Source organism: Phoenix dactylifera, chromosome 2, assembly GCF_051530095.1.
Source record: "Phoenix dactylifera cultivar Ajwa chromosome 2, Ajwa_hap1_PhDact_Kaust_v1.1, whole genome shotgun sequence".
In the NCBI taxonomy this organism is placed as follows: Eukaryota; Viridiplantae; Streptophyta; class Magnoliopsida; order Arecales; family Arecaceae; genus Phoenix; species Phoenix dactylifera.
This window is the reverse complement of record NC_143191.1, coordinates 44,472,887-44,492,701: the sequence shown is the minus strand read 5'-3', so window position 1 is coordinate 44,492,701 and position 19,815 is coordinate 44,472,887. Positions and strand designations below refer to the sequence as shown.

The following is a 19,815-nucleotide window of genomic DNA, read 5'->3' as shown; positions in this document are numbered from 1 at the left end:
CAAAAACTTAAAGATAACCTCTGCAGAGCCATTGGTAATTACTTTACCAGGAGTTGGTTCATGGGGCATGTCTCATGTCTTCTAAATTATTTTCATCCTGCAGCAGTGTTTCACCCACGGTCTTCAAATGGTCATAAGCTTGTCTCGAATGTCACACAAGCTGGCCATGCATATATAAATGTGTTCTAATCGAGAATTTATAATGCATTATGACTCATCAAATCAGGGAGACTGTTTTATTGTTCCCTTTATTACCCTTACAGTAGCCATTTGCTCCTGCACTGTTTTGCACACGCATGCAACGCGTGCATGGAGAGACACAGAGAGACAGAGAGAGTAATCTGATTTCAATTGCTTCCATATGACTTGTATGGGAGAGTCTTTAGCTCAGAGGTTCCCTCCAAGCACCTCCCAGCCAATTCCGAATCTTTATGTATTCAGAGCCGTACATCTTCTACCCCTCTATCGAAATCCCTTAATTTGGACTTGATACATAGACTGAGAGACAACCACGTAGCTATCATTAGGACTTGGGCAGTGGTTTGCCTGCTAAGAATGACTGAAAGAGCTGGAATGCTCTCCTTGGCTGCAACAGGGGCACCTCATGCCCTGCTCCTCTCACTGTGGCAAACGTCAACCCTTCATACACCTCGGTCCATCCCGCAACCTTCATAATAAAGTGAAATTTTTTTTTAAAAAAAAAATTAAAATCACATACTGCCTTCATCGAACCAAATCAAGCCAATGCTCAAATTATTGCATTTATATATATATATACCTGTCTACCTGTATACCATGGATACCATGGGATATCAACTGTCAGATTAAGATGATTGATCGCGAACCTCGTGGCCGTCACCGGAACTACTGAATCGGTGTCCCCGCTGCCATTTGAATCACCAAAAATCACAACATCAAATGGCTGAAAAGCAAAATTTAGAAGAAGATTTCTAGTAATATTATTGCATGTATGGCTTGGCTCTCACCTGAACACCCATATCCTTAAGCTGGCTCTGATCAACTCCCTGTAAGTAGGCAGCATGGAAAACTGCGAGTCACCCCACGTCTTGATCAGCAAATCACTATCAAAAAAACCATCAAACATGCAAGATCATCAGCATGTATCATCTCATGCATGTATAGGAGAAAACTTTGGGTTTATCAGGGTGGGTGCAACTTAACCTGCATGCAGTCCATTTGTAGGGAATGCCGGTAGTGTTTGCATGCATGGCCTCCTGCACGTCGGGCCGGTTAAAGTATTTCTCAGCATAGTTCTCGGTGCATGGATCATAGCCATATGATCGACTCCGAATAAGGGTGTTTCCGAGCCTCAGTGATCGAGGGGCGGTGGAGTTGGGGGCAGTGCAGGAGGGGGTGTAGATGCTGTACTGATCGATGTCGCCAAACTCATGATTCACGGCATAGTTGATGGCGTTATCACAACGGCGTGAACTTTGGGTGGAGGTGAAGTTACAGTAGGAGAGGATGGATCGGTAGGTCCGATCAGAGATCATGGAGTGACTCCACCAGTAGGATACTGTGCCGATCCTATCGTAGTAGTTATCTGTGACAGCATTCCCCACCTGTGCATCGGAAAATGGTCTGTGAGACGCACACGCAGGATTCTGCACTCTCTGAATCGTAGTTAAAATTTGATGAAAGAAATAATAGGTTAGGTGGTCTTTTTATCCTCTTCATTTTCTTTTATGTATAGATAATAACTTGATTCGGTATTGGAGCCAAGATTTTCATAGAAAGGGCACAGTGCAACTGCATAAGAAACAACTAAAGATAAAGATTATGAGCAAACTAATTCAGAAAAGAACGTAAGAAAAGGTTAGAATTCCATGAGTAAAAATTACCTATATTACTAAAAAGAAAGTACTATGTCAGCATGTAAGTTTGTTTGTCTCCTATAATCATACTCACAATAAATCCCTTGAGATTGATGATGAAATGCTCTGAAGAAGCTTTACTGTAATCAAGGATTTTCTTTGCCAGCTGAGGGACGTAGTGCCCTAACATAATGCGAGCAAAATTTATCACTCCGTGTACCATAGAAGATAGGGGATAAAACCAAACAAGATATGATATCTGCTAAAAATATTAAATAAAATGATCTTCCTCAATGACACTACTGTTATTTGGGATATCTATACTCGATGATTTTGTCAATTACCTATCATTTGATTTGTCTGCAGTAATTCTCATATTTAAGATTCTTAAGGAAGCAATGTTTTTGCGTCACCATAAATGAAAAGCAGTTTGGTCGGCTAGATATTTATTTGCAAAGCTAAAAGAATTGTGAAACTTGTCATAAAGACAAAGTAACCTGATTTAGTGACATAACTACATACATACATCCATATTTCTAGTTTACCATGAACATACCGGCATAGCTCTCCCCACAGATATAGAACTCCCGATATTTGTACTGCGGGAACCTTGACATCCAAGAGATCAGAAAAATGAGAGCATCTTGAGCTGCATCATAAGACCCCAATGATGATTAATGATGGAAATGCCTAGGCTGAGATGAACAAATTACTAATTACTGTAAATAATTTCAACAATCTCAAGAGATTTAATCTTGTACCAGTGCGTTCGTCGCCGGAGGTCTTAAGATCGGAGCTGGTATTCGTGTAGGAGAAACCGACACCAGCAGGCGATTCCAGGAATAAAATGTTTGCTTCTGCTCAAGTTTTAAAAAATGTAATCGATGAAATATTTTATGACATAAGGATTAAAAGATTATTAAGCAATATTATTTTTCACAGAGTTACCTCTATTCCATGAGTATTTGTTAAGATAGAGGGATGACCCGGTTCGGTTTATCCGGAACGGTCCTATTTCTTCCGACGCGCCATAAGCCACCGAGGAGCAACCCGGACCTGGTTCAAACAATTCGACCGTTTTATTATGACACCGATTAAATGGGAAGCAGATCAGCTGTTGGGCAGCAAACATGCAAACTGGTGGAGGGACCCTAGAATACACGCGGGGTCAGGTTACCGTAGGGTGAGGTTATGGAAGGAGGGGTTATGATCACATCATAGGTTCATCAGTGGGCTTTCCAATTGGGTGCCCATTGATGGGGTGGTCCATTGATCCGACAGCGCATATTAATTGGATTGGCATAACGGCTTTTATTGTGCATGGTGAAGCCAAAACAGTAGACTTGAAGGAGCATGGAATAAAAGAATGGACCATGCTCGGCCCGGGCGAATAGGACATATCTTGAGATTTAAATCTATGATTCGCACTATTGATTATGATCCATACTACTAAAAATACATAAAAATCAAATATTATATAATTTGGTAGTCTCCAACCTATACATGTATGAATGTGAAAATAAATAATTTTTGTTGTACTAATGTACTAAATACATGATAAAGTATTTAAACTTAAAATCTATCTTGATATATATATAAATTAAAAATCAAAAGATTTTGATATTTAGATGATAGCAAAATTTGATCTCACAATATTTTAATTGTTTATTTTATGCAGCAACTTGATGCATAGATTAGAGACCGTCAAAGTACATAATTTTTATTTTAAAAATTATAATAGTATAAGTCATAATCAATTTATTTCGATGCTCCATTATTGATTCTGGAATTGAGATAAATAGATACTCTCTTGCAGAAGTAAAGTTTTATCTCAAATAAAGATAACTTGTATCCCATAACAAAGCAAGTTCTATAATCGACAAGATTCTTATATTTATAATTTCTGCTTAGATTAATTAGCTTCGCTACCACCAAATTGATCTAATTAGTGTAGTTGATAAAATTGATAAACTACATTGCAAAGAACTAAAGAGGATGCCAATGATTATGGCACTTGTTGGCTTTTCTATGGAAGGTGACTTCAATTTACATAGCGATTCAAGACTTACTCAAATTCAACTGAAAGTGTGATCAGCATGACCTAACCAATTTTATTTGAGGAGGTTTCAATAAATTAAGCATCCTATTACTAAGAGGATGACTATAAATAAAATAGTGGGTGAAGTATGAGAAGCTGCCAACAACAACCTAGCTAAACCCTTAGGTAGGTTGCCAGCTAATAAAGCCATAATAGACTTGTTGTCGTTTTTCAGGCTTGTACTATAAAAAAGGAGGAAAAACTTGCCTCTACATATGCTTTTAGTAATAGAAAAAAAATCTTTTCATAGGTGAGTACGCAGAGAAATACACTAAACACAATGCATATATTGCTTAAGAAAATAGAGCATAAAAAATGCAATTAATCAATAAGCACTACGAACTTGCAAGGCAATGTAAAGAAGCCAATAAATCCACTTAGGTAAATAAAAAGGTATAAAAATTAAAGAAAAACTAAATTTAATAACAATATTCGAATAAACTTACCTGAATTTACTCTAAAAAAATAATCAAATACAAAAGAATCGATGACATAAGATCCATAATAGCAGCATGTACGTTTAGTGAGTGTTGGGTATTATTGTTAAGTAAAAATATGTCTAAACAAATCATATGGTTCCCCATGACTACAGAAATTTCTATATATCCTCAGTCTTCATGACTGGAGAAACCATCCCACTGATGCAATACATACAAGTGGAACCTCACATTAATTCCAGAATAAGTCTGCATTCGAACAAGTTATCCAACAAAAATTAATACCTACGGCCGAGCATATTATAGGAATAATAATTGTATTCATCATATATATATATATATATATATATATATATATATATATATATATATATATATATATATATATATATATAGCTGGTCAAGAGACTTTTAGTAGTGAAAGGAAAGGATGGCTTCCATCAGTTCCATAAGACTGCAATGGTCTGCCGCACTACCATTATTCCCCCAAGTTGGCTTCCCACATCATGAATTCCAAACCTAACCCACCCATCACTCGATCGCTCTCTCGACTTCTTCGATAAAATTTATTTCATTTCTAAATGGCATTCCTTTCCACTTAGGTGGCTCGGAGGGGACAGCAACCCCCAACTCCCACCTGCAGGCTACGCGTGCTTCTGAAAGTGGCCTTGTCTTCTCCGTCCCCGGCCCCCCTTCTCGGCCCCACCACTTGCACCCAAGTAAAGGCCAAGGGGTAACGCCTTCCTTTCCACCAGCCTTTGGCTCAGACTGAGAACCAAAAGTTGGCAGGCAGGGGTGCAAGGAAAAGTTGCTGCGCAAAGTGCTGGGTGGAGTTGTTTTTATGCCCATGGTTCTTACCAAGGTGATGATGCATGGCAGCAGTAGAAACAGAGGGAATAAAATAGAAAGGTAAAATAATATTTGCAGCTTTCGATCTCTTGAGCGGCAGAACATTAATAATCTGCAGTCACATTAATCTGCTGCCATACATTGGAAATTAGGAGATCAGGGCCGGCTCGACCCTTAGGCGACTGAGGCGGTCGCCTAAGGCCCCGGCTCCCAAATGCATTTATTATAGTAAGTTCCAAGGTCAGCTTCCAAATGCATTAAGGCCCCAATGCACCTGGTGCATTGGGGCCTTCAAATGCATTTATGTTAGGACGTATCCCTTATCTAAAAAAATTATTATCTCTTTCCTAATTTATATATTGAGGCCCCTAAATGCATTTATATTGGGGCTTTTGAGTTTGTCTTAGGCCTCCAAATACATTGAGCCGCTCCTGGAGGAGATCCATGAGCTCTTTCACTCAGTATATAGCCCTCGACATACTTATCTTCTCTTGGAGAATTAATATTTAAGCTTGAAGGGTGCAAGTTAAGCTTGACATCAACAGCAAAAACCAAAAAGAAAAAAAAAATCCTTCTTCAGGATTGGATTCAGCATAGTGAAGCGACTTTGAGATTTATTGTGGACTGTAATTTACATTTTAATGCATGCATATATAACCTTCCAGCACATATTTGAGTCTAATATATAATTGTATGATGAAATCAGATGCTTGTAATTTTTTTCCTCACTTCACTGGCTCGACTCATACCCAAATGGCTTGACTTGTACCCAAACTTAATTAAAAACATTCATTCTCGATCTATCTTGTCATCGTTTTTAGTTAGATGGTCAAAATTAGTTATATAATTTTAATATTCTCATAGGATGCCCATGTACTATGTGTAGCTCCCACACATTAACACTAATTTCGCCCTGTCGACCATGGCATTTATACCAACACATGGATAAGATTTCTGTGGCATGCAACTCAATTGAAGTCTTGTTAATTGTACAAAAGTACAAATGCGATAATTAGTCTATGATTCATTGAGACAACTTTAGATGATTAATAGCAGGTACATTTTATTATGCTAAACAACCTTTAAGAGGGGTTTTCTTCCAACCTATGTCGACCTATTGTGGTGTTTCCCTTTATACTTTAGAAATAGAACAGATCGATCTATAGCTGCCTATACTTACAAATATATATTTTTTTTTCTTTTGGAGAGGCAGAGAAAAAAACAAACTTATTTCTTATTGATCACACAAACCCTAAGCAGATGTTTGCCTACCATCAGCTCGCCCCACCATCCTTATATTACCTTACATTTCCACCTATGGTAGAAGTGGGCATAATGCCACTCATGAATAGATGGAACACTCAATATATCAAGCATCAAGTTACGAGTGGAAAGCAATCATAATTAGATTTTACTTTTGTATTAGAGAAAAACATCAAACATGAGATTTGTTCGGTTGGAAGTAACCAAATTTTATTATCCTACAGTTCCTTAGGTTAATTAACTCATATTTCCTTCCAATCTGACTATATAGTCCATGGAGACATATCTTTAGTTCGATCACCTTATAACTATAACACTGAGAGAAGTAGCCATGGATACATAAAAGTAGGGTAATCTATGATTTTTCTTTTTATTTATTTGGGGGAAAAATCAAATACATAAACTTTGCTTTAAATTGCTTGCTTAATTGGATCTATGAAGAGTGAACTGCAATTTTTTTAAAAAAATATATATATATATATAGATAATATGCGAATATTGTAATTAAGCCTGATGGCTACTGAGAATGAACTATATATATATATATAATTGGAGCTTTTTGTGCCAATTCCGTGCAGAGAATAATGATCGGTTCTCACATGATTACCACAGCCATGAAAGCAAACAAAACAAATAGAAAGGAACAAACATATACGAACGGCCAAGGAAACGTTCCGAATTCCTGACACCGCTCTCCCACTTGAACTTCGATCGGCGCACCTTAGCAAATCCATCAGATATGCGCTAAACTGCGCCGCGTTCGTTCTCGTTCAAAATTTCGGGCGAGGGAGGCATCCATTTTGTGGGCTTCCTACAGTCGATGTGGCAAGCCCATTGTCATGCCACGTGTGCATCTTTCAGACAGGAACATAAAGTGGTGCCTTGTGTATTTATTAGGGTAGTTGTTGTAAACCAACAACAGCCTGCATGCTCATCATTTTGGAATCAATGTCATTTTCCAAAATGTAGATAAGCACAAAAGAGAGAAAAAAAAATGAAAGGAATAAGATATGAAGATTACATAGGGATGAGTATAAAATTAGGGCTTGTTTTCCTTCCAAAGCTCACAGGAAGGAGGACGGGTAAGCGAGAAGAACAAGAATTTTTAAGGTTTTTAATGGCCATTATGTCATCTTTTTACGCTTCTTTCTCTTGTGGGTTAAACTTAAAAAGTTTCGCTGATGGAGCTCTTTTCCTTTTGAGAAATTCAACATAGTCTTTTTATGGTTGAAAAAACCTAGGAATAAAGCAAACAGCCCAGTAGAAATCTTCTTTCTACCTATCACCCAATAAAAGTTGGGGAAGGTTCTAATAATTAACCTCCTCACTTTCCTTTAAAAAAAAAGATCAGCTTTGCTCGCATAGCTTTCTCATGTAATTATAAACCAACGAAGCATTTCCAGAAAGGTGAGGCATAAGTATACTTATGTTATCAACTTATCATCCCAGCGACTAATAAAATAGCCCTTGGAAAAAGTAAATTAAGAAAAGAGGAACAAGAAGGATGAGGACTGACCTCCATTTAGCCAAAGAACCAGGGGCTTCTTAGCAGCATCATTGGCAGCTTCAGTGAGCCAGTAGAAGAGAGCCCTGCCGTGCTCCTTGTTCACCGTAACATACCCGGAGAACTGCTTGAAGGACACTGGAGGTTGCCCGGGGAGTTCCGAGATCCGATCGAGGGCTTGTTGATCGGGAGCAGCGGTGGCAATGATGGTTAGTAAAGGAAGGAAAGAAATGAACAATGGGGAAGAGCGTATTTTCCTTAGGCCTCCCATTGCACCCACCCCGGGAAGTCTCTCTATTATGGTGTCTTGTGTCTCTTGTAAGGGAGGAGATTTGGATCATTGGAATAGGAATGGATGCTTATATAAAGCCATTCGTGTGCTTTGGATGGTGCTCTCAAACTCTAGTACTGTTGAGATTTTATTACAGCTTGCAGGTTGGGCGGCTATATATCTACAAAATAAAAGCCTAAAAGAACGCGTGAATATATATATATATATATATATATATATATATATATATATATATATATATATATATATATATATATATATATATATATATATATATATATATATATATGGACGATAGGGTAGGAGAAGGTAGCTGACCTACATTGCCATTAATATTTGCTTCAGAGTTGGGTTTGGGAGCCCAAACAGCTGGCCCATAAATGCAATGCAACTCTCTCTCTCTCTCTCTCTCTCTCTCTCTCTGTGTGTGCGCGCGTGTGTGAGGTCCTGAAGTTGGAGAGCTCTGGGGGGGATGAACTCAGCTTAGTTTAGTTATGTGAGCTTTCTCTGAAAGGAAATAGGCATATTACCAGTTACCACCTCCCTCTCCAAAATCCACACACTAGATAACCTTATCTAAACCAACAAGTTCATCACTCTTTCTACTTTAGCTGAAAATGTATATATTATTTAGTCACTCTAATGCAAGCTTTTAAAATACTTTTATCCTTGCATGCTTGTGGGTGAATAAAGAAATGAGACAAGTGGAGCTGGCCTTGTGCTTGTCAAGATGTGGGATGGCTCTCCCTGTAAACAAAAAAACACCTTCTTAATGATCCTCATAGAGACCCAAATGGAAAGTCTGTCTGCTTCATGGGAGAAAGTCTTTCACCATTATTAGTTTATCCTATTTGCTTTTCTTCTCATGTTTGGTGGTTACGAAAGTGTTAGTTCATGCCCTCAATCATGGGCCCTCGTGTCTCAAGTTTTCAACCCTATTAAAAAGTGTCTGACCACTTGACCCCAGAATAATATTTTAATACTCGTTTAGCAGCCTCTTGGCATTTTTTTTTTTTGGCCCCCTCGCATGAAACAGTTTAGTGTGGAGCCGTTTTTCAAAAAATCAGAGATATATAGTTCCCTTGTCTGATTCTTCATTGCATCATAAAGGAGGAGATTCCATCTGTTATTGCAGTACAATCCCATACAGAGCTCCCATCTCAATAGATGCAGGTGTAATAGGGATATAGTTTCCTTTCATCCATTGCAACTTTATCCATGGTATTTGCAATAAAACTGGAGCACAAAATTCTCTATAAAGCACAGCATCTAATAACTATCATCAAGATAGACGGCTATATATCAACAATGTAATATTATGTGCCATACATGATGAGCCCTATACAGTATTCTGCAGTACAAAACGGGCACTGAAAAATTTTGAAACATAAAATTAACTTTTGTTCTACTTTTGAGATACTAATTGTTTAGATTTTTTCTTCTTGCTCTATTATTTATTTCAATGGTTTTCTTGTTCCAAAGTTTTTAACCCCATCCTTCCTCCCCCCTGCCCGGAATTTTTGGGTCGGAGGGTCCGTTGATCCGGGCACCATTGAATTCTTATGCAATACGACAATAACCACTATGGTCCTAGTTTTTGTTGAATCTTTTATCAGGACGGTAAATTAATGTGGTGGTATCGGCTACGAGGTTGCCAAATCCCACCTACTTCAAGGGGAAACCGTAACTTCTCTGATCATCTCTGGATAAAGAACATAGAGACCGTGCATAGAAAAGGGTCGAGGTTCACTCCTCGAGGTTTGAATTTAGTACAGCCCTGCAAGGTCATTTCAGTGTTCTAAATGACAGGCGAACTAAATGAACCTATGCCAAGATATATAAAAAAGAAGTTTCTTGAGGGCAGTCCTGCATAACAATTATACGGCACTGTTTTTAATGGTGAAGAAACTAATATAGTTTTGGCCGATATTTTCGAATTCTAACAACGGATAAGTGGCGAGATTTTTTAAATTCCAGTAACCGTTGCACGCATAATGATGAATGAATAATACGAGACACAAGGTGATTATCAGTACAGATCTCGATCGAGACTGGAAAGGACCTTTTGGAAAGGTTTATCCATAAGCCATGAGTATGATTAACACACAAGGACGGTGCCGGCGATGGTTCCGCCGTATTTAGCTAGCTATTGAAGACAAACGCTGATGCTATCTTCCAGAGGCATCTACAGAATTTTTTTCCTATCATAAATTGAGAAGAAAATGTATGGATGTTGGAACCAACGAAGCCGTCAGCATCAATAATTAGCAAACACTAAGTCACAAGAATTGTATGCTCGACTAACTTGATGTGGAGACATTTATAGTATATGCATCGGTGAAGCAAGAGTTATGCATGGCGTGCTCATTTTCTTGGCAATGAACTGGCTTTTGTGCACTAGCTTGAGCAAAACCAAAATTAGTCTGTCATGCGATTCGTACTCAAAGGACTATTAAGTTGGCTCATTTCTGCGATCACATTGAAATGCTAGGACCTAAATGCAGCATTAGGTCGATTACAATTGAAACATGGTGATCCATACCATCCACATTTCAAGAATAAGAATTCGTTGTCTGGATTCCTTCTCAAGAATGGCTTCGGATTAGTCTAGGACTAGGCCCCTCCATACCTTTTTGTTTATTGGCTGCACCAACCCTAAATGTGGGCATGGGTTTGTAAGAATCTATGAGGGCATGTATTTAGTACCAAATTAATTATGCACCGTGATGATTTTAAATATTTATAAGAGAATGTAAATAATACTCTTTGACTAGCTTTTTTAGATCCTAGATTATTATAAATAGAGGCCACAATTTATGACCCGACCTATCAATCCGACCAGCAACCAACCTACTTTAAATAATTTTAAGTTTGGTATAAATAGATTCATGACATGGATGAGTCAAGCCACCTAGATCTACTTATTAAACCGGTCGGATTGGTCGGATTCAGATTTAGACCTCTAACCCATTCAACCCGTTTTGATTCATGTAATAACTAGACCAAGTCATGACCCAATCTATTTAACCCATTTGAAATTTAGTTAACCCATTTCTGTCTTGTTTAACCAATTAAAAGCCTATTTAATCTATTTAACTGATTTAACTTGATTCAACCTGTTTAGTAAACGAGTTATGCGAGTTTGGCCGAGTTATCTATTTAATATATTAGGTTCAAATTGAGGTTTCACTTGAATGTTTAGCCTAGCAAAAATGTTTGGACTTGAATAGGGGGACTATGTGAAGACCAGGCCAGCATATGTATAGTCTCACTTGAATTGTATGTTCAGATGATCTTGGATCCTTATACCTGGTCCAAAAATTCAAGTGATGGGGGGCGGAATGGGTCGTCCAGCCCACAGCTAAAAGGCCGCCCAGTTTTGGCCCAATAAACACCAACACCGTCTGGTTGACTCTACAGTCCGGCCCAAAACTAGCTCGGCTTCGGGCTTCGCCAAAAGTTCCATCGGCTTCAGATATTCGCCGACTCCTCTAACCAAGTTCGGGGTGCCTCCAATGTTCGTCGATCCGCCCCGACCAAGCTCGGGGCGTCTACTTCAGTAGTACGCCCCGACCCTCGAGTTCGGGGCGCTCCACCGAGCACACCTAGGAACTCGAGAAACCGTGCTACCCCCAGCATCCATCCAGCCGACCTCGTTAAATGCATGATGCGACCTCTCAACGGGCTCGATCTCGCCAACAATCGCACCTATGTGCGCGCCTACATCCTTCTATGGGCCCGTACATTACAGCACTACCTGAAAGTGAATCCTAGGTTCTTCGGTATTAGGCATGCTGAATTTTTTTTAAAAAAAAAACCATGGATGAACCTGATCGGATTGCCTACGTACTCCTTTATAAGGGGGATCAAGCCATACGTAGTTCTTTTTAAGTTTTAAAACGCAGCGGAAAAACCGAATCAAATAATTTAATTCATGCATGCTTACAAGATCAAATCTAAAAATTAGCACCTTAAGAACCCATAGGATTATGCCGGAATCGTTTAAATAATTATGCTAAAACTTTCATGCATGATTAACTATCAGATCTGAAGGTAAACACTCTATTCCGATTAATCTCCGAATATTCATCGAATAGATTTTGAAGATAACTCCGTGAGGAGCCCTAAAGGAGGGTAAAATCTCGGAAAATCAGATCTAGACCCTGACTCCAAAATAAAATATTAATATAGAATTAATACCTTTTATGATGGAAGAAACTTGTGAATCTGATCTTTGACTTCGCAGCCACGCACACGAATGGCCTCTACGAGAAGTACACGCGAAGCCCTAGGTAGATCGTTTTCCGCAGGAGTGCTAGCTCGCACAGGAATGCTGCAATGGCTGAAGCTTTCTCCTTCTAAACACTCAACCTTTGATTGTTCTTCAAGGAGATGGAGGATGGACATGAGGAAGAAGGAAAAGAAGGGATGGAGGCCCTCAGAGAATTTTTTCAGAATTTTTTGAAACTTCTAAATATTGTATATTTTGAACCCAAGGCATGGGGATCTTTTATAGCCAAAAGACCACCCCACGCCTCACACCTAATTTAGCAAACTAATTTAGCTGAAAAAATTTTCAAAAAATTCTGGTGTTTTGGCAGCTAAGAGCAGATAAATATATCCAAATTTACATTTTGGATCCCTAAAAGATAGGAATTCATGCGTCCAAAGTTCAGCCGTAGACCACGCTATTTCATGCACCATGCAATCCCTACAAATTAGGAAATTCATCTAAATCTTTCTAGGAAGATTTAAGGTACCATTTTTATAGAAAATATAGCCCCACGCCTCCTCTCTTCTCATGCCAATTTTTGGCCAAAAATAAGGAGGATAGGCATGAAAAATATTGGGGATAATTCAAAGTGTCATTTTTCTCCAAGAAGATAAGGATGAGTTCCTAAAATTTAGGAATTCTTCTCCTTATCCAATTCTGATTATTTGGACTCATAATCCTCATCAAATAAGGTCTTCTAATTGATTTGGATCAAGCCCAATCCAATTGGATCAAGTCCCATCAATTTGGTCAAGCTCAATCTACTTAGATTGAACCCAATCCAATTAGGTCAAACCCTGATGCAGCCCAAATTGAATCCTATTCAATTTGGCTCAACCTAAGCCCAATTACTCAATCAAATTGAGTTCATTAGCAATCTAATTGCTAATTAATCCTCTAATAATTAAATAATTATTTTAATGCAACTTTTGCTGAGGATAATTTGTCAATCGAATTGACCAAATTACTTCTGAATGATTCTTAATCATCAATCAGCCATTTAATCAACCTAGAAACTCTATGCATGTGACCTCATATGTTCGAATCTAAGCCGGTAGTATAGGAACATCTTCCTATACTAATCAATGTGACCATCTAGCAATGGTATCCGACGTCCGGATAGGCCGAATATATGCGAAGCAAATATTCTGGAACCCTGGACTATGGTTACTGTATAATTCAATCCCTTTGACTCCTAATGCCAGAATGACTTAGAGCTCACTGTCAACCCTATAATTAGTATATCCATTATGTGATTAATTTTAGATATCCCATGACTCCTCACTGGGATTACCCTGGCAAAGGTTTTACTAAATTAATCACAAGACATTATCTCCTATTTTCAGAAGGGGTCAATTCCATCTCGACTCACAACTGACTACGCAAGTACTTGACTGCACTCAGTGACCTTCCGTCACTGAATTAGAAATTCAGGTAGTCCGGTACCAAAGTACAGTGAGTTGCTTGCTAGTCACAGGTTGCGATCTCAGGTCAGAGGGCCAAACTTATATCTATATCCACTCGAAACATCTCTTGACAGTAAAGTATTCCGAAATTGATCACGTTCAGTGAAATGTACTCCTACACTTCACCTGTGTGGCATACCAGTGTCTCCACACTCCTTGGTTAAAAGGACAATCAACGTATATGTCACACAATGACCTAATCTCGATAATGGTGCATCCCAGTAGCAACATATCATTTGGTCACGAACCAGTTTAAGGATTCAAAGATAAATCCTCCTTTATCATAACATAAGTCCTAAGGACTTCATCATATAAGAGTTCATTTGGAGATGTACAATGATGAATAATGCCAAATAATACTTTATCAATTTATCAATTCATTTACAAAATTCAATTATCAATATGCTGACGATTGACATTTAGGATACAATTTCCACCGCACGCCACCCACCAGCCTAAGCTGCACGCCATTCGACTCAGAGCCACACTCCCTTATGATGAGGACGAACAGTGCCTCTGCCACCTAGGCCTTTCCACTGGGACTATAAATAACCCGGTCAGGTAACTTCTAAGAAATTTTTGGTTGGACCAAATTTTTCCTACTCTAACTTGATCGTCGGAGGGTCCTCACCGAAAACAGCGGTGAGGCTTTGTGCAGGTCCGCTGCCGCCGTCGTGCAGGAGGTGGCCACCGTCTTCTTCTTCCAACTATCGGCGACTCCCTTCGGCATGGTCACCCTCGGGCCAAATTTGAACCACAATATTTCTAGCGCTAGAGGAAGGGCTTGAGCCATGACCACGAGAATAATGAGCCAGGAAGCCCCCAAATGCGTCAAGCAACCGGGAAGCAGCACTCGACTGCTCCCTCCAAAGTCCACCCCCTACACCGCTTGTACCGGCAGACCAAATTTCTCAAATCCAGATAGAACAGTTTTATTTGCTCGTCTAGCAAGTCCAAGCTCTGGCTGTAGTTATTCAAATCCTTCATCCGGCCGGAGCTTTATCAATCGCTGAACTCGACAGGAAAGTCGAGAAAGCGAGACGACAAATCCAGATGTTTTGGGATCAGGTTGCGGAACTCCGCGAGGAGCGCTATCGATCGAGGAGCAGGTCCCCTCAGAGGTCCGAAAGATATGTCTGCCACCGAAGTTTTGAGGAGTACACTCCTTTCACATTTTCCCGAACCGAGATCCTCACCAAAATTGAGGGTTGCGACTACCTCCAATCTCCTCTGAAGATGCGACCGTCCAAGTCACGGAAGTATTTGGGCAAATACTGCCGCTTCTATAGGAATCACGGTCACCACAGAGGATTGTTACCGGCTCCGTGATAAGATCGAAGTAATCGTCCGCCAAGGCCTCCTGAGCCGGTTCGTCGGTGGGTCGACCGACAGAGCAAAGCTTAATGGACAGACTTCGGGGCCATCTAACGGGCCCGACGATAGACGCTCCGGCATGGGCACTATCAACACCCCATCTACATGTCTTATGCGTTAACGCCGCCTTAGCCCCAAGGGGCCAAAAAGAGGCCACACTCTCATCGGCCAAGAAAGGACTCTAGATGTAAATTACTCCTCCAAGAAAGGACCTTAACCCCTTCAGGTCCGGGCTTTCTTCCCCCAGACTGTGTAAATTAATGAAGTTATCCTTCGAAACTTTTCCAAAGCGTCTCTGAAGCGCCCTAGTGGGCTCGACGCATTATGGATGCCTTGGCTACACGAGTTATATATTGATAAATCTATAAAGTCATCCCACGAGTTCCATCTACAATGTCATCCCTCGAGCTCGGCTCGGGATGTCCTGCGGTGTCAATGGGGAGCCAAGGAAGAGTACCCTTGTCCGCAGAATTCTACAAGTATGCCTCTGATCTGAGTAGGGAGCATCTACAAAGTCATCCCTCGAGCTCGGCTCGGAATGCCCTACGGCGTCAACGGAGAGCCAAGGAAGAGCACCCCCGTCCACAAGATTCTACAAGTATGCCTCTGATCTGAGTGAGGGGGGCATCTACAAAGTCATCCCTCGAGCTCGACTCGGGATGCCCTGCGGTGTCAATGGAGAGTCAAGGAAGAGCACCCCCATCCGCAAAATTCTACAAGTACGTCTCTGATCTGGGTGGGGCGCATCTACAAAGTCATCCCTCGAGTTCGGCTCGGGATGCCCTGCCGCATCAACGGAGAGCCAAGGAAGAACACCCTCGTCCGTAGGCTTCTACAAATACGTCTCTGATCTGAGTGGGGGACATCTACAAAGTCATCCCTCGAGCTTGACTTGGGTTGCCCTGCAGCGTCAACGGGGAGCCAAGGAAGAGCACTCACGTCCGCAGGATTCTACAAGTATGCCTCTGATCTGAGTGGGGGGCATCTACAAAGTCATCCCTCGAGGTCGGCTCGGGATGCCCTGCGGCGTCAACGGGGAAACAAGGAAGAGCACCCCCATCCGCAGAATTCTACAAGTACGCCTCTAATCTAAGTGGGGGGCATCTACAAAGTCATCCTTTGAGCTCGGCTCGGGATGTCCTGTGGCGTCAACAGGGAGCCAAGGAAGAGCACCCTCGCTTGCAGGATTCTACAAGTACGCCTCTAATCTGAGTGGAGGGCATCTACAAAGTTATCCCTCAAGCTCAGCTCGGGATGTCCTGTGGCATCAACGGAAAGCCAAGAAAGAGCACCTCCATCTGCAGAATTCTACAAGTACGCCTCTGATCTGAGTGGGGGCATCTACAAAGTCATCCCTCGAGCCTGGCTCGGGATGTCCTGCGGCATCAACGGGAGCCAAGGAAGAGCACCCCTATCTGCAGGATTCTACAAATACGCCTCTGATCTGAGTGGGGGGAATCTATAAAGTCATCCCTCGAGCTCAACTCGGGATGCCCTGCGGCATCAACGGAAAGTCAAGGAAGAGCACCCCCGTCCGCATGATTCGACAAGTATGCCTCTAATTTGAGTAAGAGGGCAACTGCAAGGTTTATTTAAATCTCGAGTTGGCATTAGCCCTCGAACGGATTCTTATTCTCGGGTAGATACTTATCTCCGAGTTCATTATTATTTTCGAGTTGGCATTGTCCCTCGGGCGGACTTCTAATCTCGAGTTGGCATTAGCCCTCGAGCGGATTCTTACTCTCGGATAGATGCTTATCCCCGAGCTCATTATTATTTTCGAGTTGGCGTTGTCCCTCAGACGGAGTTCTAATCTCGAGTTGGCATTAGCCCTCGAGCGGATTCTTACTCTGAGGTAGATGCTTATCCCCGAGATCATTATTATTTTTGAGTTAGCATTGTCCCTCGGACGGATTTCTAATCTCGAGTTGGCATTGGCCCTCAAGTGGATTCTTACTCTCGGACAGATGCTTATCCCTAAGCTCATTATTATTTCCAAGTTGGCGTTGTCCCTCGAGCATACTTCTAACCTGGAGTTGGTATTAGCCCTCGAATGGATTTCTACTCTCAGATGGATGCTTATCACCGAGCTCACCTGTATTTTCGAGTTGGCATTGGCCCTCGGGTGGGCTTCTATCCTTAAGCTAATCTCCAGTCAGTTTCTTCCTCCTCCGATTTCTCTCTCTTTGGCAAGGCTTAAAGCGGCCTGCACTATTAAACAAAGAGCTACAAGCTCTCTCCATGTAAGGTTTATCTTCGAATCAGAGGTATATGCCGAGCCAGAAGACTTCTGCAAATGCCAAACGTGCCTCTTGCAATGTGAGATAGGCTTGGACCTAAGTTACGTAGTTCGGATCTCGATATCCAAGCATGAAGCAGGACGAGCTCAAATACTTGATCCAAGGCAAACCATATTGAAGAAATATGAACTTCATTGATAACAAAAGCCGAAGGCCAAATACAAGGGTGCCCGACCTTGAGGTTGGGTTAGCTACAAAGGGCCCAAACGACCGACTTCACAAAAATAAAAACAAAAAATTAATCGACGTGGATGACTTCCACATTGGCGTCGGGTGCGGCCTCCGTTCTAGTTGTGACCTCGGAAGCACCGTCTCTGCTAGCCTCAGCTCCAACACTGGCACCAGGAATGGCTACTGATTCCATCCCAGCGACAGCTTCGGAGGCGATCTCTGGCCTGACCTCGGCATTGGCCTTCGCAGCGTTCTCGTCCGCCTCGGCAGCTTCGTCCAGGTTTGGCTCAAGGCTACTAAGATCAACTCTAGGGTAGAACTGCTAGACTTGGAGGCGACAATTATCGAAGCCTTGAACCATGGCAGCAGTAGCCCCTTCCGCCAGGTCGGCGAAGTACTTCTCCGACTGATGAAATTTCTCGACAGCCACACGGGCGGACGACTCCACTAGATTTTTGAGTTGCTCAATTTGTAGTTCCCGTTCCTCTGCTTCGTCCTGAAGTCTAACCAGGACGGCTTCGAGCTCGGAGATGCAGCTTGCAGAAGAGGAGCGAGCCTGGGAATGCTCGGCCTCCATATCTTGGATTTGGGCGAGCCTGTCCTTTATTAGGACTTCGGTAGCTCGCACTTTCTTCTTGGCCATCCGAAGCCACTGCGCGGTAGCTGTAGCCTTCTCCTCGGCCTCGCGCTACTGCTGCTCAATGGCCGCCGCCCATTCCTCGGCCTCTTGCTACCGTTGCGCAGCAGTTGCCGCCCAGGCTTTGGCCTCCTACTCCTAGAGCTCGGCACGCTTCATCATCGGCCTGAGCACTCTCAGCTCCTCCCAGTCGGCAAGCATGCTGGACATCAGCACATCGACCACGTGAAGAGACTAGCACGAAAAGATAAAGTATCAACAACAGTCGAACATTCACAAAGAAAATAAATAAGGAACGAAAGGACGACATTACTCACCCACACGCTCGCCGAGTAGATGTGTTGGACGAGATCGCCAAGGCTCTCCTCCATCAGTGCGCGGTCACGCGGGAGCATGATGCTGTGCACGAGCCCGCGAGCAACGTCCTCGGACTCGAGGGCTAAATTGCCCTCAGGTGCACGATGTTGATGTTGCAATTGCTCCCTACTGGGCTCGGAGAACATGGGCTCGACCCTTGCTAAGGCCGGAACCTCGGAGAAGGTCGCAGCCTCAGCACACATTGGAGCTATAGAGGGGATTAAAGTCCCGGGCCTACTCCCCAGCTTGGGGTTCAATCCAAGCGGGTGGGCAATTGCCCCGACCTCCAGAACTTGATTGACGGGTGCGACCGCCACTTGGTCAAAAGGATCTTCTCCAATCGTTGACTGGGGCATCTCGGCCTCTACTGCAAAGCCTTGGCGGAGTCCGACCCGAGCAGAGGCAATGACCTCGAGCTCTCCCCGCTTAGTCTCAAGGTCAGATGCGACTTTTGCTTTCTTCGGCCTCCCCTCAGGTCGGACCCCTTTGAGGGCGGCTCTCTTCTTCCTATACGCGGCTATCAACGTCTCGGTATTGAAGATCATGTTTGCAATGTCTGGAGACAAAAGATCTTATTAGAATCCGACATAAAAAGAAAGAAGAAAAAGCTAAACTACTCTTACCCTCGGGACAAGGTGGGCTCAGACCAAGATTCACTAAGGCCTCCTCGCTAAGCAGGTCGGGAGCCGATGAGTTTCTTTTAGTCCGAGTAAACTATCTAAGGTCCCCTGCTCAGACTACAACAACCGTGGAAGCCTATTGTTCGCCGAAGCCAGCGGAAAGTTTTAAGTCGGATTAAATCCCCACGACTGCTCGGAGAAAATAAAGAAAACATTATTCTTCCATCCGTGAATGGAAATGGGCATGCCCCCAAACAGCTTGCGGCCTTCTCGAGGGGAGAAGTACCACCATCTTTTGTCCACAGGGTTGCCTTTTAATATAAAGCAACTTCTGAAGAT

General features: G+C 42.1%; 1 protein-coding gene across 3 annotated transcripts; it reads right to left on the bottom strand.

Annotated features, from left to right (window-relative positions):
• Positions 1-186: 186 nt before the first annotated feature.
• Positions 187-13,815, bottom strand: BRS1 (alpha/beta-Hydrolases superfamily protein). Of its 3 annotated transcripts, XM_089929050.1 has the most exons (10): positions 13,760-13,815; positions 7,999-8,183; positions 2,784-2,891; positions 2,597-2,692; positions 2,392-2,484; positions 1,930-2,018; positions 1,183-1,583; positions 987-1,082; positions 779-884; positions 187-667 (listed from the first exon to the last, which is right to left on the bottom strand). In XM_089929050.1, the coding sequence occupies exons 1-10, from the start codon at positions 13,798-13,800 to the stop codon at positions 524-526; spliced, it is 1,359 nt and encodes a 452-aa protein (XP_089785176.1). In that variant the 5' UTR covers positions 13,801-13,815; the 3' UTR covers positions 187-523. The 3 variants fall into 3 exon arrangements, with proteins under 3 accessions (XP_089785176.1, XP_038975019.3, XP_038982399.3); XM_039119091.3 differs by lacking the exon at positions 13,760-13,815 and having other exon boundaries at positions 7,999-8,442; XM_039126471.3 differs by lacking the exon at positions 13,760-13,815 and having other exon boundaries at positions 787-884; positions 7,999-8,442.
• Between the last annotated feature and the right edge of the window lie 6,000 nt (positions 13,816-19,815).